The sequence below is a fragment of the Oncorhynchus tshawytscha genome, unplaced genomic scaffold (genome assembly GCF_018296145.1).
Source record: "Oncorhynchus tshawytscha isolate Ot180627B unplaced genomic scaffold, Otsh_v2.0 Un_contig_8446_pilon_pilon, whole genome shotgun sequence".
NCBI classification, from domain to species: domain Eukaryota; kingdom Metazoa; phylum Chordata; class Actinopteri; order Salmoniformes; family Salmonidae; genus Oncorhynchus; species Oncorhynchus tshawytscha.
The window spans coordinates 202840-230726 of record NW_024609737.1 but is presented as its reverse complement, the minus strand read 5'-3'; the positions used below and the strand labels follow the sequence as shown (position 1 = coordinate 230726).

The window sequence follows — 27887 nt, the reverse complement described above, 5'->3', positions numbered from 1 at the left end:
GTACAGAACTTGTGCTACAGAAGAAGTGGGAGCTACACCACGTCTGCTCTTCTGAAAGCTGGGAACCTTCACTTTCTCTGAAGACAACAGCAGCAACAACATCCATGATTAGGACTGATTTTCACAGCCAACTGGTGACATGCACAAAAGCACAGCTGAACCCAGACCTAAAGCAAAGTGAAAAGTGGGCATATCTTCTTGTACACAGGTCAGGGAAGGTTTAGCATTGCTTTAACGGCGCCAGAGTTATTTTTTCACCTGAAGAAACACAGGCGACAAACTGAAGGGTGCCAAATGTTTAGCAGCATGACACCATCTGCTGCACTGAGCCTGATGGAAGTAAAGCTCCATGAAAATGGGATAGCACTGTGAGGGATAGTGTGTGTGTGTGTGTGTGTGTGTGTGGGGCGGGGGTGATAAGTCCTCACCTAGAAAATACAAGAATAGTAATTGTGTGTGTGCATGTGTGTGACAGAGAGAGAAACAGACAGAACAGTGTGAGCTCACACCCACGCAACTCCACAGCATGGAGCCTCAGACACCTGTCAGGACCAGTGAGTCACACAGAGCCAGGCAGCGTGCCCACAGATAAGAAAATCTCAGCTCAACAGGGCGGAGGAGCCACACAGTAATCACAGTCCTACACCAATAAGCCAACACCACCATATTGGTCCTCTTCTCTCCTCTCTGGCTGAATTGCATATAACCTTTGCAAAATGTCATCCATCCAATCCCATCAGCCCACTGCATCATGTGACATACACCCACCGCGGCTGCCCACCTGTCCGCCCTGTGGGTAGGGCTGTGAAGCTTTCCACGCATCTCGCGGCTGGCCTTTGGCCTTGCGACCCCTGCCCTGGGGCCTCTGTTGGGAGCCGGGGTAGTGGTTGAGGGGTGGCCAGACCAGCGAACCGGCCAGGGAGCTGCCCCTACTACTACTGCTGCTGCCCAGTGTCGACGCCATCCTCAGAGCCCTCTCTGCTCTACCCATCCACACACACACACAGCAGCATGAATACTGTAGAACAAGCCAGCACAGACGGCTAGATATACTAATTCCCAAATCCCCAAAGAGAAAGGGACAAAAAGAGGTAGAGGGGAGGGGATAAGAGAGAGAGGGAGGGCAATCTAGAGGGGAGAGAAAGGAGTGAGAGGGAAAGGAAACAGAGAGAGTGACAGAGGGTAAAGGAAGGAGAATTAGGGTAAGGTAGGTAGGTAAGTAGAGAGCAGATATATAAACCCACCTCTTAAACCCACTTTAATGACAGCCAAGGCAAGGAATGGAATCTCTTCTGAGGAGAAAATAAAAACCTCACAGTACAATACCAAGACGCTTCTACAACGTTCTTTTAAATCCTTTTTCCAGGATGCTGGGTTTTCCTCATTCGGCTCTGTTCTAATCAAAGAAAACCCAAACAAACATGAAATAGATTGACGTGGACGTGGGAGAGCTTCTCTAACCATATGTGACTACACACATACAACTGTGTGCCTGATGTGGCGGCCATTTTAGCTACAAATCAGGACAGACTGACCTGCTAGGACCATGCTGAAGGTGACACAATGAATAGTCCTTTATTAAAAATATTCCTTATTCCAAAAAGGTCAAAATATTAATTTCCATGTTAACATATTACATAGGCAGTGAGCAGATACAGTAAATGAGCGTCTTACATACAGTCCATTAGTGTCCCGTACAGCTCAGCTGCTGGAGCACAGCGCCTGCAACTCCAGGGTTGCGGGTTTGATTCCCACAGGGGACAAGTATGAAAATGTATGCACACTACTGTAAGTGGCTCTGGATAAGAGCGTCTGCTAAATGACTGGATTGTAAATGTGATTAGGGTCAATCTGTGATGACATCAATCAGCAGACACCACACTCACAGCTCTTCTCATTCGTTCAATGACAAAACAGTGCCTCTCTCTAAGTGGGATTTATATTTAAATCAGCCATTCAGGAGAACATGACTGCAAACATACAGTATGCACCTGCTGAAGATGCAGTATCTCTCCCAGACAAATCAGATTACAGCACCTGAAACGCTGCCTTAATCAATGCTGCAGTGCATGTTTCATCCACTGGAGTCTCCGGAGAGAAATGTTGTTCCAATGCACAGCATGGGCCATGAAGCTTGGGTACCAGACACCATCCGGTACCAGACACCATCCGGTACCAGACACCATCCGGTACCAGACACCATCCGGTACCAGACACCATCCGGTACCAGACACCATCCAGTACCAGAGAGAGTGTAAGGGTCTGGTGGGGATGACGCTACTGGTACAGATTGGGATCAGGAGCCCAGGAAAGGCATGAGGTAATATATATATATATTCAAGGGTTTTCTTTATTTGTACTATTTTCTACATTGTAGAATAATAGTGAAGACATCAAAACTATGAAATAACACACATGGAATCATGTAGTAACCAGATTCTTCAAAGTAGCCACCCTTTGTCTTGATGACAGCTTTGTACACTCTTGGCATGAGTGGGCATAGGTCCACCCACTGGGGAACCAGGCCCAGCCAATCAGAATGAGTTTTACCCCACAAAAGGGCTTTATTACAGACAGAAATACTCCTCAGTTTCATCAGCTGTCCGGGTGGCTGGTTTCAGACGATTCCGCAGGTGAATAAGCCAGATGTGGAGGTCCTGGGCTGGCGTGGTTACAGGTGGTCTGCGGTTGTGAGGCCGGTTGGACGTGCTGCCAAATTCTCTACAACGACGTTGGAGGCAATGTATAGTAGATAAATGAATGTTCAATTCTCTGGCAACAGCTCTGGTGGATATCCAAGTTTATCATTTTAAAAGGCTAAAAAGGTTTTCAGCTGTGCTAACATAATTGCAAAAGGGTTTTCCAATGATCAATTAGCCTTTTAAAATGCTAAACTTGGATTAGCTAACACAACGTGCCATTGGGACAAAGGAGTGATGGTTGCTGATAATGGGCCTCTGTACACCTATGTAGATATTCCATTAAAAATCTGCCGTTTCCAGGTACAATAGTCATTTATAACATAAAAAATGTCTACACTGTATTTCTGATCAATTTGATGTTATTTTAAAAATGGACAAAAAAAATGTGCTTTTCTTTCAAAAACAAGGACATTTCCAAGTGACCCCAAACTTTTGAACGGTAGTATACGTGGCATTGTATTGTGTGACAAAACTGCACATTTTAGAGTGGCCTTTTATTGTCCCCAGCACAAGGTGCACCTGTGTAATGATTATGCTGTTTAATCAACTTCTTGATATGCCACACCTGTCAGGTGGATGGATTGTCTTGGCAAAGGAAAAATGCCCACTAACAGGGATGTAAACAGATTTGCTCAATAAATTAGAGAGAAATAAGTTATTTGTGCGTGTGGAAAATGTCTGGGATCTTTTATTTCAGCTCATGAAACATGGGACCAACACCGATGCATTTATATTTTTGTTCAGTATATATACACAAAGGCATCTAAAAAAAGCTTTCTCATATATTAAACAATGCAACTTTTCTACAAAGACATCTGGGGTCTGTATGAGTCACACAGTGAACACAAAAGCTAGTTGGAAGTTACTTGGCAGTGTGGTGCCTTAGTGCCTGGAGATGTATAACTCCTCGATCAAAGTCAGAGACCCTGGTGAAGACCCTGTCAGCCTCGCACTTGATCAGACACTTCACGCAGGGCCCAGCACTGAGAGAGAGACAGGAACGCCCATCTCTCCACAGAGACCTGATAGGCTTTGGGTTCTCAGGGTTCTCTCTCACTCTGTATAATACACTTCCTCCCTCCAAACTGGGCTCACAAGCCCCCACTTTCCCCCTCTCTCTGTTTTGCTGAATCTGCATGTTCTTGCTAGGCCGCTCTATATTGCTGCCCCACATGATGAGACCCGCTTCGCAGGACAATTCCCGGTAAACAAGCCGCATATTCGAGCCGTGTTTGAAAAAAACAACAACCCAGACTTCAAAACATTTCATCAGAAGCTTCAGAAACCTTTGAGTCAGAGAGAGAAAGGGAATTAGTGGGTGTCTAGACTGATTTACATTCAAGGGTTTGGCAAAGGCAGACGTTTTGACTGCTCAGTGTTTGTTGAAGTAAGAGGCACTTACATTGGCAGACAGCTGAGATGTGAGGGTCGCAACCTTTTCCTGGGAGGCGTCCAGCTCTCGTCGCAGCTTCCTGATTTGCTGTTTGGGTGGGGGAAAAAATAACAGATTACCATGACGATCACGTCTCTCCTAAAAAAACAGGACTGATTGAAAATACAACAGAGCATGCCTATCTTCCGATTCCATCCTTTTAAATGCAAATCCAAAATCTGTTGTACCAGCTGCCTAGTAAACATCCATTTGAAAACATTGATGTAAAGTCTGTCTCATTGCCACAGTATAAAACAATGGGGTGAATGTAAGTGTGAACGTAAGTGGGGGATTACCGTGGTATTTTGGCCTGTTTGACCCTTGATTGAAAAGAGAAGAATATAATTAACTCTATGATGCATGCTTAGTCCAAACAGAAGATATGGTGAGAGAGATATCTGTTACGATGATGACAAAGCAGCATGTTTCCTCACCGTTAGCAGTTTAAACCAGTAGCCAATAAGGCATAAGGCAATCTCTCACACATAGAAACAGTACAGTCTTGGACAAATTAGCCAATAAAAAAGGGGAAAACGTGTACAAGCATCTAAACACATTAGGGTAGTTGTCACTTTGGTAACACTTTCCTTAAACCTGACTGGTATAATGCATTTAAAAAGACTCAACCATGGTTTTAACAAGTAATAAAGCATTATACCTGTGGGCTTTAACTAACGTGTTCATGTAGGGCGCAAACAGAAACAGGAAGTCATTGTAATGAAAGAAAAGCCAGTGATAACTGAATAGGGTGTGAAGTGAAACCACAGAGAAGGATATACAGTAGGGTGTATTGATGATGTTTGTCCATGACTGTCAGCATGACGTGTGGTAAAGATCAAGTCAAAGTGCTGTTTGGTTCTATTCAAATGCCTGGTTGTTTAAAAGACTGGCCAATGACAAGCAATGCACCATAGGGTCAAAGAGATTTGACTTGGACACCAAGTCCAAGGTTATATAAACAAGTTTTATGTTCAGGTCTGCCACTGATAGACCAGAACCTGATTTTGGACAAAGTGGATACATATATCACTGCTCGTGCTTTGATTGTTATCTTTCATTATGGAGATCTGACCGGACCAGACCAGACAGACCAGAGAGACAGACTAGATAGACAAACAGAGAGACCAGAGAGACAGACAAGACCAGACAGGACAGACCAGAGAGACAGACTATATAGACAAACAGAGAGACTGACCAGACAGACCAGAGAGACAGACAGACCAAACCAGACAGACCAGACCAGGCAGACCAGACCAGACAGACCAAACCAGACAGACCAGACCAGGCAGACCAGACCAGACAGACCATATAGACAAACAGAGAGACTGACCAGACAGACCAGATAGACCAGAGAGACAGACAGACCAAACCAGACAGACCAGACCAGACAGACCAGACCAGACCAGGCAGACAAACACAGACCAGAGAGACAGACAGACAAGACCAGACCAGATAGACAGACAAGACCAGACCAGGCAGAAAAACAGAGAGACTGACCAGACAGACCAGAGAGACAGACAGACAAGACCAGACAGACTGACAAACAGAGAGACTGACCTGATGGACCAGACAGACAGACTAAACAGACAGACAGACCAGACAGACACTGACCAGACAGACAGACCAGACAGACACTGACCAGACAGACAGACCAAACAGACACTGACCAGACAGACAGACCAAACAGACACTGACCAGACAGACAGACAGACAGACACTGACCAGACAGACAGACAGACAGACTAAACAGACAGACAGACAGACAGACAGACGAGACAGACAGACCAGACGACCAGACAGAGATTAGATAGACCAGACAGAGACCAGTCAGACAGACAGGAGACATTTTGTCCCTCACCAAGCCAAGCCACTTACCTCAGAATGTGCCTTTTCCTCTGTCTGTTTGGGAGAGAAGACATGTCGTTAAGATGTGCAGGAATAAGCCACGTTGTATGAACAATGATTCACTTCTGACAGCGTCTTTATGGATGTAATGAATGCCCATTGTCATAATGAGTAGATCATTGGGGTTGAGCTTTTGATGGAGTATGATGCAGGAGCCAGAAGGCCATAGATGACGCCCGGAAGTGAAAGCAAATGCTAAGGCAGCTCTTGATGCATCAAATTAAATCAAATCAAATGTTATTGGTCACATACACATATTTAGCAGATGTTATTGCGTGTGTTGGGAAATCGTTGACTGTGGTGTCATTTCAAGTCAGGTCAGACTGTACTAAGAACTTACACAACGTTTGATTTTGGCCAATCAAGTCATATGTAATCGATGTGGCAGGGATAATTAACATAATACATTGTATGTATGTATTGCAATATATACACACTGGTAACATTGCACACAAGTAGCATTGGTTGTTTTTTTTCACACACCAACCAAAAACCTGTGTGAACATCTGCCACATTCAACCAGCATCAGAGCATGTGGTGGGCATACAAACACGTTGTCTGTGTGGTGTGGAGAGATCATAGCTGACAGCATCATAGTCTTTACCTTGGCCAGAAAGGAAAGAACCTGGAAGTAAGAAAACGTGGGTTCAAGCTGCTGCAATGGGAAACCATGGCAACTCAACACTTTGCACTGCCCTGAAAACAGGGTGCCAAACTTTTGTGTAAGCCAAGCATTCTCATTGGTTATCATCTATGGCCTTTTGATTGACATCTATATGTTTTGTCTATCTTTATATTGTTGGGCTGAATGATTGTTGTTGTAATGACTTTGGGAAAATGTGTCATGATACTTTTATCATAGTGTTCTTCGTAGGAGATTTGAATAAAATTGCTCTTTGTCAGTCGTGTTTTTCAGGGTCGTGCTCATTAGGGCGCATCGCAGCAAAACGCTTTGCAACGGAAAACGAAAACAAACGTTTCTCATAGGACAGGCTGAAATAGTACCTCCCCGTTTCACAACGTTTTCTGCCTACTGAACACGCCCCAGGTGTTGAGTGATAACAGATGAGATTAAACAAAACTGATGACTAGATAATGCCAAAGATGAGAAGAAATGATAAAATAGCAAACAGAAAAGTATGATGAAATTCAAATCATAAATGACATAAATATTATAGTAATGTAAACAAATAAACATGAAATTACAATTAAAATATGAACACAACCAAACATCGACACAATGAAATGAAGAATAAACAATAACTGCTTGCTGTCTTTCTGCCCCATAGGAAGACTTTCAGAACAAGTCTCTGAAAACAGTGAACGTCTAAACTCCTCTCAAGGCCTTTCTAGAACTTTCTGCTGGGGAGGAATAAGGTGGAGAGCGCCAGTAATTGATTATCTTCCTCAACTGATCTGTCTTCTCATTGAGTTTGACTGCAGCTGGAGTGTTGCCTTTTGCCCCCAAAAATCCACACCTTCACCAAGCTTGAATTTGCCTATATCACCTTGGATGCACTGCCTAAATATAAACATGTATGATATATTTAAGTATTAAGGTCCGAGGAGGTGTGGTATATGGCCAATATACTACGGCTAAGGACTGTTCATAGGCAAGACGCAATGCGTGCCTGGAGTGCCTGGACACAGCCCTTAGCCGTGGTATATTGGCCATATGCCACAAACCCCCGAGGTGTCTTATTGCTATTATAAACTGGTTTCCAACATAATTAGAGCAGTAAAAATAAATGTTTTGTCATTCCTGTGGTATACAGTCTCATATACCACGGCTGTCAGCCAATCAGCATTCAGGGCTTGAACCACCCAGTTTATAAAGCAATTCGTACACCTATCTATTATTGAAGAATGTAACTTATAAAGTGCAACTGTTCTACCCCATCATAACCACAAATATGTTTCAAAAATATTACTCTGATTTCATGAACTCTGTCCTTGCATCCAAAACACAATCTTTGATTTTGAGAGTGGTTACATTTCTCCAGCCGTATAGCAAAAAAGTGGCAGGGCTGTCGTTTGCTGAAAAATGTATTACATAATGTCTCCTGAAATAATTTTAGGCTAATGACACCAATTAACCGGGATCACACACAGCACCCATGGCTGCCATAAGCATGATTGTCTAAATGTTTGTTTGTGTGTTTGGAGAAAACAATGCAACTTACCGCAGAGTACAGGGACGAGGTGCTGGAGACCAGCGACAGTGAGGATCCATGGACTAGAGAGAGACAGAGAGAGAGCGAGAGTGAGAGCGAGTGAGAGAACGAGAGAGCGTGAGAGCGAGTGAGGAAGAGGAATTAAGAGAACATAACCTGTGGTCCTATAAATAGCACCATCTCATCTGCAGGTAAAAGTAACATATTCTAATGGCATATGTGTGGCTGTGTACGAATGAAGTACTTGTTTGGATAATTCAAAGGGCCTAGTCATTGACTAGTAACATTACTTTCAAGTGGCACCGTCACGTTACCAAAATGTTAACTGAAACACCAATTTAAAGAGAAGCAGAAAAAGCCGGGTTCCTAGTCCAGTGCATTTTGAGCTTCAGTCTGAGAACTCAACCCTGACTATCACTTCTTCTTGGTCTAAGCAGCGTCCCACAGACAAGTTATTAATATATACAATGCATATACAATGCATATATAGGACCACAGTCTGGGCCTACCTTCATCGGTGCTGTCCCTGAAGGAGCCAGAGCGGCTCATGCCCCGGGGTCTGTCCTCCAGAGAGGTGGCGCTGCCCCCCAGGTGGGATTCTCCATACAGGTCAAAGGAGTCCTGGGCAGGGATGCTGTTGGAGCGACTCATACTGCTGGGTCCTGGCAGGTTGTAGGGTGACAGGTTGGTGGGGCTCACTGGGGGAGAAAACACACACGCACAAACAGGTTGGAGTAGTGGTATTTGGAGTAGTGGTATTTAGAGTAGTGGTATTTGGAGGAGTGCTTACGCAGGTTGGAGTAGTGGTATTTGGAGGAGTGCTTACGCAGGTTGGAGTAGTGGTATTTGGAGTACGGCTTACGCAGGTTGGAATAGTAGTATTTGAAGTAGGGCTTACGCAGGTTGGAATAGTAGTATTTGAAGTAGGGCTTACGCAGGTTGGAATAGTAGTATTTGAAGTAGGGCTTACGCAGGTTGGAATAGTAGTATTTGAAGTAGGGCTTACGCAGGTTGGAATAGTAGTATTTGAAGTAGGGCTTACGCAGGTTGGAATAGTAGTATTTGAAGTAGGGCTTACGCAGGTTGGAATAGTAGTATTTGAAGTAGGGCTTACGCAGGTTGGAAGTGGTATTTGGAGTAGGGCTTATTGGAATAGTAGTATTTGAAGTAGGGCTTACGCAGGTTGGAATAGTAGTATTTGAAGTAGGGCTTACGCAGGTTGGAATAGTAGTATTTGAAGTAGGGCTTACGCAGGTTGGAATAGTAGTATTTGGAGTAGGCTTACGAGGTTGGAATAGTAGTATTTGAAGTAAGGCTTACGCAGGTTGGAATAGTAGTATTTGAAGTAGGGCTTACGCAGGTTGGAATAGTAGTATTTGAAGTAGGGCTTACGCAGGTTGGAATAGTAGTATTTGGAGTACGGCTTACGCAGGTTGGAATAGTAGTATTTGGTATTTGGAATAGTAGTATTTGAAGTAGGGCTTACGCAGGTTGGAATAGTAGTATTTGAAGTAGGGCTTACGCAGGTTGGAATAGTAGTATTTGGTAGGGCTTAGTTGGAATAGTAGTATTTGAAGTGGGGCTTACGCAGGTTGGAATAGTAGTATTTGAAGTAGGGCTTACGCAGGTTGGAATAGTAGTATTTGAAGTAGGGCTTACGCAGGTTGGAATAGTAGTATTTGAAGTAGGGCTTACGCAGGTTGGAGTAGTGGTATTTGGAGTAGGGCTTACGCAGGTTGGAATAGTAGTATTTGAAGTAGGGCTTACGCAGGTTGGAATAGTAGTATTTGAAGTAGGGCTTACGCAGGTTGGAATAGTAGTATTTGAAGTAGGGCTTACGCAGGTTGGAATAGTAGTATTTGGAGTAGGGCTTACGCAGGTTGGAGTAGTGGTAGTTGAAGTAGGACTTACGCAGGTTGGAGTAGTGGCATTTGGAGTAGTGGCATTTGGAGTAGGGCTTACGCAGGTTGGAGTAGTGGTATTTGGAGTAGTGGCATTTGGATTAGTGGTATTTGGAGTAGTGGCATTTGGATTAGTGGTATTTGGAGTAGTGCTTACGCAGGTTGAAGTAATGGTATTTGGAGTAGTGCTTACGCAGGTTGGAGTAGTGGTATTTGGAGTAGTGCTTACGCAGGTTGGAGTAGTGGTATTTGGAGTAGTGCTTACGCAGGTTGGAGTAGTGGTATTTGGAGTAGTGCTTACGCAGGTTGGAGTAGTGGTATTTGGAGTAGGGCTTACGCAGGTTGGAGTAGTGGTATTTGGAGTAGTGCTTACGCAGGTTGGAGTAGTGGTATTTGGAGTAGTGCTTATGCAGGTTGGAGTAGTGGTATTTGGAGTAGTGCTTACGCAGGTTGGAGTAGTGGTATTTGGAGTAGGGCTTACGCAGGTTGGAGTAGTGGTATTTGGAGTAGTGCTTACGCAGGTTGGAGTAGTGGTATCTGGAGTAGTGCTTACGCAGGTTGGAGTAGTGGTATTTGGAGTAGGGCTTACGCAGGTTGGAGTAGTGGTATTTGGAGTAGGGCTTACGCAGGTTGGAGTAGTGGTATTTGGAGTAGGGCTTACGCAGGTTGGAGTAGTGGTATTTGGAGTAGTGCTTACGCAGGTTGGAGTAGTGGTATTTGGAGTAGGGCTTACGCAGGTTGGAGTAGTGGTATTTGGAGTAGTGCTTACGCAGGTTGGAGTAGTGGTATTTGGAGTAGTGCTTATGCAGGTTGGAGTAGTGGTATTTGGAGTAGTGCTTACGCAGGTTGGAGTAGTGGTATTTGGAGTAGGGCTTACGCAGGTTGGAGTAGTGGTATTTGGAGTAGGGCTTACGCAGGTTGGAGTAGTGGTATTTGGAGTAGGGCTTACGCAATTTGGAGTAGTGGTATTTGAAGTAGGGCTTACGCAGGTTGGAGTAGAGGTTTTTGGAGTAGTGCTCACGCAGGTTGGAGTAGTGGTATTTGGAGTAGGGCTTACGCAGGTTGGAGTAGTGGTATTTGGAGTAGGGCTTAAGCAGGTTGGAGTAGTGGTATTTGGAGTAGTGCTTACGCAGGTTGGAGTAGTGGTATTTGGAGTAGGGCTTACGCAGGTTGGAGTAGTGGTATTTTCCAGTGCTTGTGCATGCAACTCCAGGGGGGGAGAGAGGGGACTGACTCCCCGTGTCCTGTAACCCTCCAGTGGAGTGAGAACGCAGCCACTCCTTCCCCTCCTCATGGGACGTCTGTCTGGACGAGGGAGGGTACCTAGAGAGGACGTGGTACACGTCAACTAGTGGCACCACTGATTCAACATGGCGTCTATTGAACCATGCAACTGTATTATCTACATATCACATGACTGAGTGTGGTGACAAATATAGTCACTAACTCATGCATAGTTATATACGTACACACAGTGCTTGACTTTGACTAAAATAGGTGCCGGCACTCTGCTTATATATAAGTGCCGGTACTCTGTTTATATATAGATGCAGAAACGCCACAATATAATTAAGTCAATATTCTAAAAGAGGTGCTAGACCTCAAGCAGTATAACGTTGGAGGGAGGTGGAAGAGTTCTGGTGTGTTCCGGCCCAAGTCAAGCACTGTGGACACAGACACACACACATGCATCCACCCACACACAGGCACAGCCACCCATCCCACCAATGTGCAAGCATGCACACACACACACACACACACACACACACACACACACACACACACACACACACACACGGTCAAAGACACTGACATTCTTTACTCTCCTCATCTCTAGCGGTTCCTAGCAGGGGGAAGAGTTATCTAAATGATTGATAGGCAGCCATGTTTAATCCTTAAAGGAAGATAATTGAGTTCAAGCTCATCCTTTCAACACTGAAGCTCATAACAGACTGTCTGTCATACTAAAACCCCACTCTGAATTCTTTCAGATGAAGAAAGGTACTCTGATTGACATCTAATGACAGTAAAAGGTATTGAATGATATATCATGTGCACATGTCTGCATGTTCAACTTCAAATCAAATTGCCTATTTTGCACAGAATTGTCCATTGATTTTGAATTCCACTTGGAGTTCAGAGGAGAGAATGCCCCAATCAGAGTATGTTTTGAAGTCTGCTTAATGTGCATTTAAAAAACTGAGCATTGGACACATGAATATCATAATCATTTAGCTATTATCTGACTTGAAAAAAGGCAATTTGTTGCTTTGAATCCCTCTGGGCTAGAAAAAAAGGCAATTTGTTGCTTTGAATCCCTCTGGGCTAGAAAAAAAGACAGGGACAAGAAATACAACCCAGTCCTAAACTGCTGAGTGGCTTCTGAGATCAATAGAAATAAACTTCTGAAGGGAAAATGCCTCCACGCCTGCTGTGAAAGTACAGGTAAAAGGAAATACGTGTTCTTTCTGTGTCAAACATCCCCTTAGCATTACATGCAGTGAATTATAAAAGGTTGCAGAACTCCTACTCAAGGTAGAGATTCACTCTCTACTGCAGTCTAATAAAGACAAATATCAAACCCTGGGCAGGAGCCTGGACTTGTTGCAGTGCTTTTTGAAGACAGAGTAGTTGGGTAGAAAAAGCCATTTGTTGCAGGGTGGTGTGAATGGTGTTGCAGGGTGGTGTGAATGGTGTTGCAGGGTGGTGTGAATGGTGTTGCAGGGTGGTGTGAATGGTGTTGCAGGGTGGTGTGAATGGTGTTGCAGGGTGGTGTGAATGGTGTTGCAGGGTGGTGTGAATGGTGTTGCAGGGTAGTGTAAATGGTGTTGCAGGGTGGTGTGAATGGTGTTGCAGGGTGGTGTGATAGGGGCTGAATCCCAAATGGAACCATATCCCATAGTGCACTTCTTTTGAGCAGAGCCCTATGGACCCAGGTCAAAAGTAGGGCACTATATATAGGGAATAGAGTGCCAATAGGGTGCCACACTTTCCTGAGACAAATGTCAAGCAAAATACTAACGTCATTATGTAACACTGCTTTCCTACACCAACATGATATTCGACACAACATGAGATTTTGTCAGTTAAAAAGACATGTATGAATAACTTGTGAGAATGAAAAGACAAAACAAGGAAATACTAAAAGGACAACGCATGAGTGATGAGTTACCTCAGTCCCTTTTTGGGGAGTGTGTTTCTGTCAAGAGGCATGCTGTTAAGACACAGAGAACGAAAAACATTAGAATTACCTACAGGTGTAGGATCTTAATTTGATCACCCTGTTGTTGCACAGCAGGAAATGCAATCTTGTAGTGTACTGTACTTGAGGTTTAATGTCTGTAATTTCTAATGTCTGTCATTTCCACTTGCTGGAGGATTATTTTCCTGCTGTGAGAATCTGGTCAAATTAAGATTCTACATTTAAACGATCATGATGCCATGGATTAAATTCACATCTATTGACTGATAGAACACACAGACTGTCTAAAGTGAGAATGCTAAAGGACAATCACTACAATGGTCAACGTTACCCAAGAAACAGACATACGGAAAGCACACATTAAACCGAACATTTGGGTTAGTTTGATACTCTCAATTTAGACAATGATCTGTGAATGAAGGAAATATTACAAACTGCTATGACAATAGTGAGCTATACTGAAAGGACAGGACGAGCATGATGTTGTATTCCATACATACAGTCTACAAGTCCATTTTCAAAGTGTCTGTACATTGATGGCTGTGTGTCAGAGACGGCTGGTGTGATAAGATATAGGAGGACGGGCTCATTGTAATGGCTGGAATGGAATAACGGAACGGAGTGAAACACGTAGCTTCCCTGTGTTTGATATCGTTCCCTTCATTCCAACCATTACAATATCTTTTCCCATCAGCCACCACTGATGTACATGTTACACCCGCTGCTCTGAAACAAACTACCCACAGGAACCTAATGGAGTTGTTCCACATTGGGACTCACCCCTCAGAAAGCGTGGACTTGACGCTGGCCGTGCGGGTGACTTTGGGGCCGTGGTGGTGCCCCAGCAGCAGGTCAATGGACTCGGAGCTGGTGTGCAGACTGGTCATGCTCTGGCAGCTCAGTGTGTCCTTACTGCCAGAGCATGCCGAGGAGCTGCTGAGGTTGGTGGGCCAGGGGCGGGCGTTGGAGGGCAACGAGAGGCCTGACGCCGGGCTGGAGGCAGGCGAATCAGTGCCCAGGTCAGGGGCCTTGCCATAAAGTGGGCTGCTAGCCCCGCTCTGCCCGCCCGCGCTGCCCAGGCTCCCCGTGCCCGAGGAGGGAGAGTCCAGGCTGGCCTGGCGCGCCAATGTGCCATGAGGGCTGCCCAACGCAGAGGGGCACTTGCCTGAGTCGGGTGTGCCTGGGGTACTGGCCTTGCTGCTGGCTTTGGTGCCAAACAACCTGGGAGAGAGAGAAAGAGATGGTTCCATTCACTCACAGACTATCTATGGCAATCATGATCCCCTCATAGACTGAACAAACTCAGTCTCTAGGTTCAGAACTAGGTTGTTTGATATAGAACAGTATTACATTTATTTAAATACACCAAGGAAATAGGAGCATTCCGCTCAACACTGCCCCTCCACTATCTTCATCACCTTTAGCAACTATCTCATAAGCCTACTATATTCTTCTTCATAGACACTATGAAGAAGTACACCTTCCCTACTGCCTCTGTTAGAGTATGTCTGCATCCCAAATGGCACTATTCCCTATATATTGCACTACTTAGTACACTACTTTAGACCAGAGCCCTATAGGAATAGGGTGACAGTTGAGACGACGGAGCTCCCAGTGATTTTAATTCAGACAGCTGTGGTCATAGCATTGCCCCATTTATTTTCCATGCATGTAATCAGCCAATCTGGTCAATCAGAAACACATATGTTGTTCACAGGTCCTTCCTGTCGTGTCTGACATGGGGCTGCCATCAAACAGGCTCCCAATTAATAGGTGCCTTTTTCTAAGGGGTATACGCACAAATAAAAAATGCACTCTGCGCCTAGACAGGTCGGACAGCGCTGCCGTGTCCGGACACACCTAACCAATGAGACAGGGGTTCGCGAACAGAATAGCTTTCTCACTGTCAGTGAATCAGTTTAGCCTGACCTGAATGGCAAATCATCTACCGTTCATCTTGAGAGAAATGCCATCAGTTTCTGTGATGACATCTACCGAACAGCAGGGGGCAACCTTTGCCTCCCCGACTCTAAAGCCCAACGAACAAACTCAGACCAATGTTTCTGTGCTGGGATATCATTTAGTGTCTTATTACCTTATTACCTAAAAAAATAAATATATATAAATATGAGACTTTGGAATGCTGATTCTGCGTCGCTTCAGAGAAGAAGTGAACCTCTACCTGTAATTCTGACAGCACCAATGAACACTATCTATCAATAGCATCTTGGAGCTGAGAAACAACATTGTACCTCACAAACAACACTTCATTATTCTGTGGTGGCCTCGAGCACGCAGTCGGTGAGAGTGCCTAGGGAACAACAAGCTCTCTCCACCTTTATAATAGAGATGAAAAATGGCAGCTGCTTGGCTAGGCTACCAAGCTCTTATATGAGTGCAGGGGAAACCAAGTGAGCAGTGTTGACTGACCTGCGGAAGGTGGGTGAGGCAATGTCCGGGTACTTGGACCCTGGTTGCCTGAGGCCAGACTGGCCCGTGGAGGTGGGGCTGGACTTGGGGGAGGTGGATAAACCTGCTGGGTCCTGGTCTGACACGGCCACTTTCTCCTTGTCCGTCTGGTTGATGGTGATGGGGATGGGGCTCGAGCGCCCCGAGCCCACCTTCCCAGCGTCCCTTCGCTTGGTCCCCGTTCCTCCGGCCGACTTGCAGCTGACATTGGAATCGATGCTGCTGGAACTGGAGCGGTGGCCGCTGCGCCCCACCACACCCCCACTGGAGGACTTGGCCGGCCGGGGCAGAGAGCGGTACTGGAGGGGCACCTTGGAGCCTCCGCAGCCCATCAGCACCCCATCGTCCTGGGGCTGGGAGCCATCCAGGCTGGTCTTACGGCCTCCGCTGATTCCTGTCCCCTTGCCGATAGCCGAAGACTTGGGCACCTTCCCCAGGGTGGCGGAGCCACTGGCCAGGGTGGCACCACTGGACGTGATGAGGGCACCGGAGGGGGGGCTGGCCATCTTTTTATAGCCGAACGACCCAGTGGTGGGGGGGCGGGCGATGCCCGAGGGGGGTTTCTTTCCCTCGTCGCCACTGCTCTTGCCGGCGTCGGAGGGCGAGCGCTGGATGCCAGCGGTCTTAGAGGGGGCCTTGCATTTCTCTGAGGCCTTGGCATCATCAGTTTTACCTGTCGATACAAAGGCCAGTCATTAACAAGCTGGCAAACACCTTCCCCTCTGCAAACTGCTGGGGTACGGAATAATTTAGCTAGGATCGAGCAGAGGGGAGACAGACCTCGCAGCTTATTGGTAAATAATGGGACTCATCTTCGTCATCATCTGTAGGGCTACAGGGCAGGTGTGCCAAATGACTTTACACTTCGCTAACATTTTACAACTCTTTTCACAAAGCTCAGCTAAAATAGAAAGCTATACTAATCCAAACACGAGAAGACTTGCTGAGCAAACCAAAACACGATTGAGAAAAAGATAAAGTAGAACGGAGAAACGACAAACATTACCGAAGGCCTCGAAGGGCAACGACACAGGTTTCCTAATGAATAATCTGATTGGCCAAAATCTTTGACCCTGTTATCTAATCAATGTCAAACTGGAACACATCAACAAATTAAATTCACTTATAAATGAAGCTAGGATGGATATTTCCTGGTCCTAATATCAACCAGACAGGCAGTTTGATTGAATGAATGACCAGTCAGAGAATAATCTACACCACCATCCATCCTCAGTTAGACATGGGCCCTGTTCAAATAGGTCAGAAATACATCCTTCCTACCTTCCTTGAAGTAATCACAGATCTGAATTGGTGGACGTAATACGGCGGTAACCTTGGATACACCGATACAATCACTTATACTGTAGATCTGTGCTCACCTCAAGACAACAAGAAAGGAAGGAAGTTATTTCTACAGTTTTCCAACAGGGCCATGGTAGAAAGAAATAAGCAAGGTCTGAAGTAGGTCGAAGGAGGAGGGCGGGTCCTACCAGGGGTTTTTAGGGTGGCGCTGGTGCCTTTGGTCCGGGGGGGCGTGATGCCCACCTGGGCAGTCATACCCCTCCTCCAGGAGCCAGTCTGGGATATGGGTAGGCCCGTCTTCTGCCCGGGATCCTCACCGCACTGCCCCGCTGGCGAGGAGGCAGAGGAGGAGGAAGGCTTCCACTTTGAGCCGGGCTCCATGCTGACATCCAGCTCCTCGTCTACCTTCTTCAGATCTTCAGCTCCGGCCCAGCTGCTGCTGACCTCCTGCTCCACATGCTGGTGTGTGTCCGCCTGGGACAGTCAGTAACCCACACACCTTTATTTTACTATCCTTGTGGTGACCAAAACATGTATTCCATTTCAAAATCCTATTTTCCCTAACCCCTAATTATAACCCTAAACTTAACCCCTAACACTAAAACAGGTTTTTTCCTTGTTTTACTATCATTATGAAGACTTCTGGTCCCCACAAGGATAGTAAAACAAAACAAAACCACACACACACACACACACACACACACACACACACACACACACACACACACACACACACACACACACACACACACACACACACACACACACACACACACACACATACAGTATGAGTAAGCCACCTGACAGATGGTGAACCCCCCCTCACTAACCACACCAACAGTCTCTTAAGAGATCAATCTGTTGAGGTTTCCACAAGGCACACATACTTGGCTATTTTTACCATGCTCCCTGAACACTACACAAGGAATGGGTTCCGCTGTACATTTCCTTGGCTTTCTCTCTTGAAAGCCAATTAAAACAAAGTAAATAGCTTCATTTCCAGACTACAGTGATATACCTCATTGTTACACATACACAAAAAAGTATGACAGACAAGTCCCTGTTTTAATTGAAGCAAGTGCGAAGACAGTGATGCTTCAGTATCATTACTCACAGTTAGTTCAATGTCTGGAAGCATGGATATACTCTATTCTTGTTCATTTATCAGAAAATAAACAGGATATAGGCTCTATGGGTTGTTCAGGCTCGGACAAGCCTACTGCCTTCATTTACACTCCATGGTGTACTGTACCTGGGCTGCCTTGTTCTTGCGTGGTGACGATGTGATGGCAGGGTAGGTGGGCGTGTTCAGATCGTCTGTGCTGATGTTATCTACAGTGTCACTGAGACCGCTGCTGACCGAACTGCTGTCATCCCAACTACCAGAGAGAGAGAGAGAGAGAGAGGAGAGAGAGAGAGAAGAGAGAGAGAAGAGAGAGAGAGAGAGAGAGAGAGAGAGAGAGAGAGAGAGAGAGAGAGAGAGAGAGAGAGAGAGAGAGAGAGAGAGAGAGAGAGAGAGAGAGAGAGAGAGAGAGAGAGAGAGAGAGAGAGAGAGAGAGAGAGAGAGAGAGATGGGGTGTCAGAGATGAGTGATAAAGACAGAAGCCATCCATCTTCCCACCATATCAATCTTTCATTCCATTTTGTCATCCCTCCACAAATACCAACAATCCTCTCCTTCACCCTTCCAGTAACCCTTCAGGTAAACTCAGAAACGTGCATCTCTGCACCGTGTAAAAGAGAAACCCTTTCCAACCTGCAGGTAATGCACTCTGTGTAGGGTGAAGTTGCACCTAGACACTGATCTTGAGTCAGTTTTGCATTTCCCTGACTAATGGTTAACTTAATGATTTGTGGAGGGGAAGGTGATCCTGGATCTGTACCTAGGGGAAACTTCACCCCGAGGTGCACTATTCGTTGGAGAAGAAAAATAAACGCACACCTATTAAGATGAGGTGCTGGCTAGCGGAGTAGAAAACTTGAAAATAAAAGAGAGCCGCACACTCTAGGAGCTCAGATGCAAAAATGTAATTACCAACGTTGACAGCCAAGCTGTCTTCATCAGGGTATAATCACAAACACTGCGGGATGACTCGTTTATATAGTGTCAAAAGACACAGGTGTCTGTAATCATGGCCAAGAGTGGCCTAATATCATAATAATCACATAATAATCAAATATTAAAATGTCATACAAAGAACAGCATACAAACAACAAATGGATAGCATACGATCATAGATTAATTTGACTACACAAGCTTACAAACAATTACAATGGCAAAGTCACAATAATCACTATGCGTTGTCCCTGCATCTGGCTTCGCTGCCTTAATGAAACCTACCCAGTCCCCAGGGAGCCAGGAGATATGCCGGAAACAAGCAATCTCTGTCGTGGGTGAGGATTCACTCAATTTCCAATCACCTCCTCCCATCTATCACTGTTGTTGATCATTTATCCTCTCTAATTAGTACATTGAGTGGCGGTGGCCCTCTTTAAATCTTCATTAGGCTATTGACATCTGGGTATTGTGTATCCTGGGATAATTTCTCAACAAATAAAATGTATTTATGAAGCCCTTTTTTACATCAGAAGATGTCACAAAGTGCTGTACAGAAACCCAGGCTAAAACCCCAAACAGCAAGCAATGCAGATGTAGAAGCACGGTGGCTAGGAACAACTCCCTAGAAAGGCAGGAACCTAGTGGAGGTTATAAGAGTACATGGCCATTAAGGCCACATCACTCTTCAAAATGTTCAAACATTCATAGATCACCAGCAGGGTCAAAACATGACTGTATATGTGATGTATGGATCAGGACTATATATGTGATGTATGGATCAGGACTGTATATGTGATGTATGGATCGGGACTGTATATGTGATGTATGGATCGGGACTGTATACGGGATGTATGGATCAGGACTGTATATGTGATGTATGGATCAGGACTGTATATGTGATGTATGGATCAGGACTGCATGGAACATGTTAGCATGACATCATTGGATGGTTTTGACTTTCTTATCAGGCCTGGGTTCAAATACTGTTTAAAATCTTTCCAATACTTTGAGTGTTTGTTTGAGCCTGGCTGGAGTGTGGGTGGGTGGGTTTTTCAGTTTTGTAACTATTCTACCGGTTCCATTGCGTCAGGCAAGCGGAATCATCAAGCCCAGATAAAGTATTTGAAATGATTTCAAATAGTATCTGAACACTGGTCTGGTTATTATGCAGGTGATGTACCCAGAACCCCTAAACAAAGGCCATATGGTTCAACTAGTGATCACTTCTGCACACGCTGTTTAATTACCACAGCTCCAGAGATTGGGGATCTCCAGAAATATGTTTCAGTCATGTTCAATTCCATTTTCTCTTATCACACCTAATAAATCCCCCTCAATAATAATGTATTAGTTCTCTCTCCGTCTCAGGCTCATGCACACACACACCTACCCCTCACACACACACACACACACACACACACACACACACACACACACACACACACACACACACACACACACACACACACACACACACACACACACACACACACACACACACACACACACACACAGTGGATGGTTGCCATGACAATCTGTGTGTATGTATCTCTAGCATGAATTAACATTTGGAATCTGATCACCTCACTAAAGCTAGAAATTGAGTCTCAGAGGAAAATGCAGGCAATTTGATCCAGTATAGCTACAGTCATACATACGGGGAACTAAAGAAATACGACAAATGAACCAACAACGTGTGGGAACCTTATCGACTGTCTAAGAGGGGAGAGAGGAGAGGATTTAACCTGCTCAAGGACATGAAACAATAAACCCTGAAGTATTGTTATCTCAATTCAATCATATGTGACTAAGCAACTGTCCTCTACCACATATGGGAGATGACATACCAGAGATGACAGATCAGAGATGACATCCAATCCCTTAGAAAAGTGAATCAGTTGTCATTGCTTAGGATAGTTTGCTAATTCCATTTTAGTTGAGTGAACATTACTTCTCCTCTGACATCTGTAACTCATCCAAGACAAAGCTGAAACCCAAAGACAGGCTCAAAAGGAGAAAATAATGAGTTGTATGAAAGGCCCACAATGGGTGTTGGGAGAGGTGTGTGGGTGTTCCTCTGAAAGATATAACAGTGTGGACATGCACGGGTGCGTTCTCCCTGCTCATTGATTTTTACAACCTCTTTCGTGCTTTTCAAAGGGATTGAAAGCTATTCATATCAGCATTGGATAACACCAGGAATTTAAATATCAAGTTCACAGTTGGTTATACAATAATAAAATCCTTCCCTTTTGCAATGCTAACAGGGTGAGCCTGTTAAGAAGACGGAGATGGAAAGGGCATGTTTTCTAACTGTACTGTATGTAGAGCTGGAAAGGGCACGTTTTCTAACTGTACTGTATGTAGAGCTGGAAAGGGCACGTTTTCTAACTGTACTGTATGTAGAGTTGGAAAGGGCACGTTTTCTAACTGTACTGTATGTAGAGCTGGAAAGGGCTGTTTTCTAACTGTACTGTATGTAGAGTTGGAAAGGGCACGTTTTCTAACTGTACTGTATGTAGAGCTGGAAAGGGCACGTTTTCTAACTGTACTGTATGTAGAGCTGGAAAGGGCACGTTTTCTAACTGTACTGTATGTAGAGTTGGAAAGGGCACGTTTTCTAACTGTACTGTATGTAGAGTTGGAAAGGGCACGTTTTCTAACTGTACTGTATGTAGAGCTGGAAAGGGCACGTTTTCTAACTGTACTGTACTGGAAAGGGCACGTTTTCTAACTGTACTGTATGTAGAGCTGGAAAGGGCACGTTTTCTAACTGTACTGTATGTAGAGTTGGAAAGGGCACGTTTTCTAACTGTACTGTATGTAGAGCTGGAAAGGGCACGTTTTCTAACTGTACTGTATGTAGAGCTGGAAAGGGCACGTTTTCTAACTGTACTGTATGTAGAGCTGGAAAGGGCACGTTTTCTAACTGTACTGTATGTAGAGCTGGAAAGGGCACGTTTTCTAACTGTACTGTATGTAGAGCACGTTTTCTGGAAACTGCACAAGCTGGAAAGGGCACGTTTTCTAACTGTACTGTATGTAGAGTTGGAAAGGGCACGTTTTCTACTGTTTGGAAAGGGCACGTTTTCTAACTCTAAGCTGTACTGTATGTAGAGTTGGAAAGGGCACGTTTTCTAACTGTACTGTATGTAGAGCTGGAAAGGGCATGTTTTCTAACTGTACTGTATGTAGAGTTGGAAAGGGCACGTTTTCTAACTGTACTGTATGAGCTGGAGGGCAGCTGGAAAGGGCACGTTTTCTAACTGTACTGTATGTAGAGCTGGAAAGGGCACGTTTTCTAACTGTACTGTATGTAGAGCTGGAAAGGGCATGTTTTCTAACTGTACTGTATGTAGAGCTGGAAAGGGCACGTTTTAACTGTACTGTATGTAGAGCTAAAGGGCACGTTTTCTAACTACTGTATGTAGAGCTGGAAAGGGCACGTTTTCTAACTGTACTGTATGTAGAGCTGGAAAGGGCACGTTTTCTAACTGTACTGTATGTAGAGCTGGAAAGGGCACGTTTTCTAACTGTACTGTATGTAGAGCTGGAAAGGGCACGTTTTCTAACTGTACTGTATGTAGAGTTGGAAACTATTTCAATTGGAGCAAAAGTTTGATCTGTACAAATGGAATCCTTGACAGTTAAATGGGAATTCTCAGCTCCTCCATCTTTTTGGAATATAGGTCTCTGAACATCTCAATTCCATGAAATAAATGGAAACTATAAATTGCCTGTGGCCTGTCTGGCATGGATTCCATTTCACGATAGCCAATTTCTCATTGGCCATATGTCATTTATCATTTTGCCATTTAATTTGTCCCCAAACTCTATTATTAGGAGGCAGTCTCAATGATGACCGTGCCCAGGGTGAGTGATTGAATCATCATGTGTGAAGATGCAGATCTTCACGAGAAACATTTATTCACTTCCTCATTGTTTTAATTGATGGTGGTATTGATTGTTTGCTTCAACGGGCCTAGATGCTATTTTCATTACATATTTTCTACGATATTAAAAGCATACTATCATCAACAGTTGATTAATTGTGTCTATGTTGAGAATGTTGTAGGTGGTAATTGGCCACACCGCTCGTTAAGTCCTGATTCAGGACAGGCGCTTAGTGTTGTATGTGGTAATTGGCCACACCGCTCGTTAAGCCCTGATTCAGGACAGGCGCTTAGTGTTGTATGTGGTAATTGGCCACACCGCTCGTTAAGTCCTGATTCAGGACAGGCGCTTAGTGTTGTAGGTGGTAATTGGCCACACCCCTCATTAAGTCCTGATTCAGGACAGGTGCTTAGTGTTGTATGTGGTAATTGGCCACACCCCTCATTAAGTCCTGATTCAGGACAGGTGCTTAGTGTTGTAGGTGGTAATTGGCCACACCCCTCATTAAGTCCTGATTCAGGACAGGTGCTTAGTGTTGTATGTGGTAATTGGCCACACCCCTCATTAAGTCCTGATTCAGGACAGGTGCTTAGTGTTGTAGGTGGTAATTGGTCACACCGCTCGTTAAGCCCTGATTCAGGACAGGCACTTAGTGTTGTATGTGGTAATTGGCCACACCGCTCTTTAAGCCCTGATTCAGGATAGGTGCTTAGTGTTGTAGGTGGTAATTGGCCACACCGCTCGTTAAGTCCTGATTCAGGACAGGTGCTTAGTGTTGAGGGTGGTAATTGGCCACACCGCTCGTTAAGCCCTGATTCAGGACAGGTGCTTAGTGGCATTGATTAGATGGCATCAGTTGAGCCTTAGAGCCTTTCCATTGAGTATGTTTATATGCACACTAATAATTCAATAACAAACTGATTATGGTAATAGGTCGAGTATGCCATAAACATCTTACTCTGATTATCTTAACCAGCTTAAGGTCATATTCCAAGTAAGCAGCACACTCCGATTAAAACACCTCGATTTTTAAAAAACTCTTTTGAATGATTAGCTATTCACAATCTGGGTATTCACAATAATCATAGTATTGTGTGCGTGTAAATGTACCCATTGTCTGGGAGAGAAATGTATGGGGCTTCTGTGTAGCTACGCTATCAAGCTAGTTTGTATCCCATTGCTTTAACACATTAAAAGCCTGGATGTATTTACATGGAATCAATCAGAGTGGTTACTTTGTGAACAAGCCATTTCAAAGATTACCAGCTACTCCAACATCAAACGTTTAATTGTCATTTCACCGCAAGAGCTGCACTGACCTGATCTCAAACAGAGTCAGTTGGTGCTTAAAGTGAAAGGCACTATGCATCTTTTCTCCAATAGGATTCTACAAAGACACGGAAATCGATAGCCTCGAAAAAATCTGGCTTGTTTGCTGTAATCACTTCCTCTTATCTTAAGTGGCCGATGGCGACGCCACAACTTTGCCTGGAAGTTGTTACGATGAGCTTCAGCATCCAAAGCACTTGTGGTGGCTGACAGTGACTTTCCCCTCCTAGAATGGAACATGGAGAGATAAACTTCTGACTCGACGATGATGGTACTCAGGATCAAGAATGCACCCAGGGCTAACGCTTGAGTTTCCATAGTGACAGCAGCTTTTGTCAGGTCACATCGTATTTCTACTTAGATGTGCCCCTCTGAAAATAAAGAAACCCGTCCTGTTTTTCCAGGGCCGGCCCCAGACTGCTAAGGGGCGCCCAACCCGTTTATAAACTCAGTCAGGGTCTCAACTTACCGTTGAGAGTTAGAATAGAAAAATGGTACAAGTTAGAAAGTTGGTTGTGCATCAACAATTTTTGTTGTTGTTATCTCAGTCACTCAATAAGCCATGTCAGCTAACAATTTATACACTGGTAAATTAGTCTAGCCAGCTATCTAAACTAATAATCATGGCCGAATACTGACCGGTCATGCAGGGCACGTGCCCAAAAGCCCTGACCTCCAGGGGGCCCCATTGATTTTGTTAGTCACTCTCACTCAGATATCATTAACATGGCATAAGTCATGGCAAAATGTGTAGAACTGCGGAAAATTAGCTATAAAACTAAATAAATCTCAGTTAGGGCCCCTAAAAGACTAGAGCCGGTCCTGTGTTCTTCACAACTACAACACCAACAGGGGGGAATGTGATGTCCCTTTCCTAAACGTCTCCAGAGACCAGGTATCCTTGGGTAACAGACAAGAAGAGGGCAGACAGAGACCTTTAAGACTGCGTCCAAAAAACTGTTATCATAGTAGTGCAGTACAAGGGAATAGGATGCTATTTGAATGGATCTATCACCGTCTCAGAGGAACTGGTAGCATACCAAAATCCCAGTTTTGGGAAGTGATGAGAGACCGGCCCTTAGATGACTCGTGTCTCCTTTCTGATGATCAATACCTTTGGATTACTGCGTACTGCGTAGGCAACCGGGCCAGAATAGTAAGACAAAATAGAGCTCCTAAACTTTCAAACATTTCATGAGATACAGTACATACTATGTTACTAATAATATAATAAATACATGAGATAAATACTAAACATTTCACAGATAAAAACTATACTACTGTACAGTGTCAATAGTCCTTTATGCCCAATCTTACACATCAAACTCCTGATCAATCTATAAGGTGAGTCTTCTCTGAGAGAAGACCAGACATAAAGGAAAGAGACTCTTATCTGATATGCTTTCAATTCCCCCACCAAATCCATCACTTTTGATAACATCGACGGTAGCACTGTCTATTTGGGAGGATTGAGTAGAGAGGGGAGGCTAATTTCCTGTGAAGAAGGGATGGCTTTTATATACCGTATCCCAAATTGAGTCTAAATCACAAAATTACAGGGATGGTTTTCAAGGAAATGGTATGAAAATCTTGTGAGAGTGTCAGCCTTGACTAACAGCTAACAAGTGATGACTATCTATCCATGTGATACTGTTTGGATATCCAAATATCTACTTAGCCTGTGTTATCATTGTCTGCCACACTAATGAGCAGAAGTAAAACAGATGGCTGTTTCAAATCTCCACTGCCTTCAAATTCTTTTCTAAAAGTGAGTAAATTGTCTCTCTCTCTCTCTCGCTCTCGGCTGTGACACATTGGGTACAATTCCCTCTTCCCTCCTGCGGTGGTCTTCTTAACACAATGCTGACAATCCAAAGTAATATTAATTAGTCTACAAAGTGCTGGGAAAAAAGATGATAATTCTCTGCTATTTTCCACCCCAATTTGTCCCAGTTAGAACGTGTTGTCTGTCACAGACTTGGGGCGATCCGGATTGTTCTGGAAAAAATAAGCCTATAATCGTAACGCTAACTAACCCTTTTGATTTCTCTGCCATCCTCTTTTGTGGTGGTAAGTCAATTGCTTTAATTAAGTGACTGACTCTAATGTGCAATTCAGAATGTTTGTATTTGGCTAGAAGAAGGAGTAGTTAGGAAGACAAATAATACTTGACAAAAAGTGACCTACAAATCAAGCATCATGTTAGAAGGGACATTTACTGATAACACATCTCAGAATAAAAGCTTGTTACTCAAACCGGGTTTGATTACATTGTCAATACATTGTTATGAAGCACTGGAGGACAGGGGCGAGTTAATGACTTGATTATATTGATTAATGAATAAACCCATCCTTCGACAACAATGCACTATAAATATACAATAGCAATAACTTGATTCATTTATTTTTAGTTCACCTTGATTTAACCAGGTAGGCCAGTGGAAAACAAGTTCTCATTTACAACTGCGACCTGGCCAAGATAAAGCAAAGCAGTGCGACACAAACAACACAGAGTTACACATGGGATAAACAAACGTACAGTCAATAACACAATAGAAAAATCTATATACAATGTGTGCAAATGTAGTAATAACTAATATACAGTACAGGTAAAGTAACCCTACAGTACTACCTAAAGGTATTTAACTCCTCTCCCCACTCAGCGTAGCTTAGTGCAGCCAAGGCCCGTTTACAGGAGGACCCCTGAGGGCTGTCCTGAGAGCATGCCTGTATTGGCTGAATATTTAATAGAGGTGCATCCCTAGGCACCATCCCCTGATGGAATCATCGGTGATGTCTCTGACAGGCAGCGAGTCCCTCAGAGCTGCGGATGGGCAACACACGCTAGGGGCCGCTCCATATCTCTAGGGGCCCGGCCCCAGACAGAGCTCACAGCTATGACCAATAACCCTATCACAGCCCTGAAGCTATGTCAACACTAACAGTATAGGTGTTTGAGTCACAAGCTCTTTAATAAACAACAACGTGTAAGTCCCGTTGTGTGTCTCGATATGTTGCTAGATGTAGAGCATGTTGATTCCCCCTGCTGTATATCATGTACAGTACCAGTCAAACATTTGGACACACCTACTCATTCTGGGTTTTTTATTCATTTTTACATTGTAGAAAACTAGATAAGACATCAAAACGATCAAATAAAACATATGGAATCATGAAGTAACCAAAAGAGTGTTAAACAAATGTAAATATATTTTATATTTGAGATTCTTCAAAGCCACCCTTTGCCTTGATGACAACTTTGCACACTCTTGGCATTCTCTCAAACAGATTCATGAGGTAGTCACCTGGAATGCATTTCAATTAACAGGTGTGCCTTGTTAAAAGTTAACGATGCGTTAAATTAACTTAATGCGTTTGAGCCAATCAGTTGTGTTATGACAAGGTAAGGGTGGTATACAGAAGATAGCCCTATTTGGTAAAAGTCCATACTATGGACTATTTGCTCCAAGTCCGTATTATGGCAAGACCAGCTTAAATAAGCAAAGATAAACTACAGT

General features: G+C 44.3%; 1 protein-coding gene across 15 annotated transcripts in view; it reads right to left on the bottom strand.

The window, feature by feature from the left end:
• nav3 (neuron navigator 3) overlaps positions 1-27887 on the bottom strand; it is a 245240-nt gene that overhangs the window by 26182 nt on the left and 191171 nt on the right. For 8 of the 15 annotated variants that reach the window (XM_042317404.1, XM_042317393.1, XM_042317394.1 and 5 more), the window contains 12 exons: positions 18340-18466; positions 17276-17561; positions 15747-16458; positions 14097-14537; positions 13287-13328; positions 11280-11437; positions 8723-8911; positions 8223-8275; positions 6644-6664; positions 6010-6033; positions 4431-4454; positions 4105-4182 (listed from right to left, as the gene is read on the bottom strand). In XM_042317404.1, coding sequence (XP_042173338.1) covers positions 4105-4182; positions 4431-4454; positions 6010-6033; positions 6644-6664; positions 8223-8275; positions 8723-8911; positions 11280-11437; positions 13287-13328; positions 14097-14537; positions 15747-16458; positions 17276-17561; positions 18340-18466 — 2155 coding nt within the window. The remainder of the gene's footprint in view (positions 1-4104; positions 4183-4430; positions 4455-6009; positions 6034-6643; positions 6665-8222; positions 8276-8722; positions 8912-11279; positions 11438-13286; positions 13329-14096; positions 14538-15746; positions 16459-17275; positions 17562-18339; positions 18467-27887) is intronic. The other 7 variants (XM_042317399.1, XM_042317406.1, XM_042317402.1 and 4 more) reach the window with 4 other exon arrangements.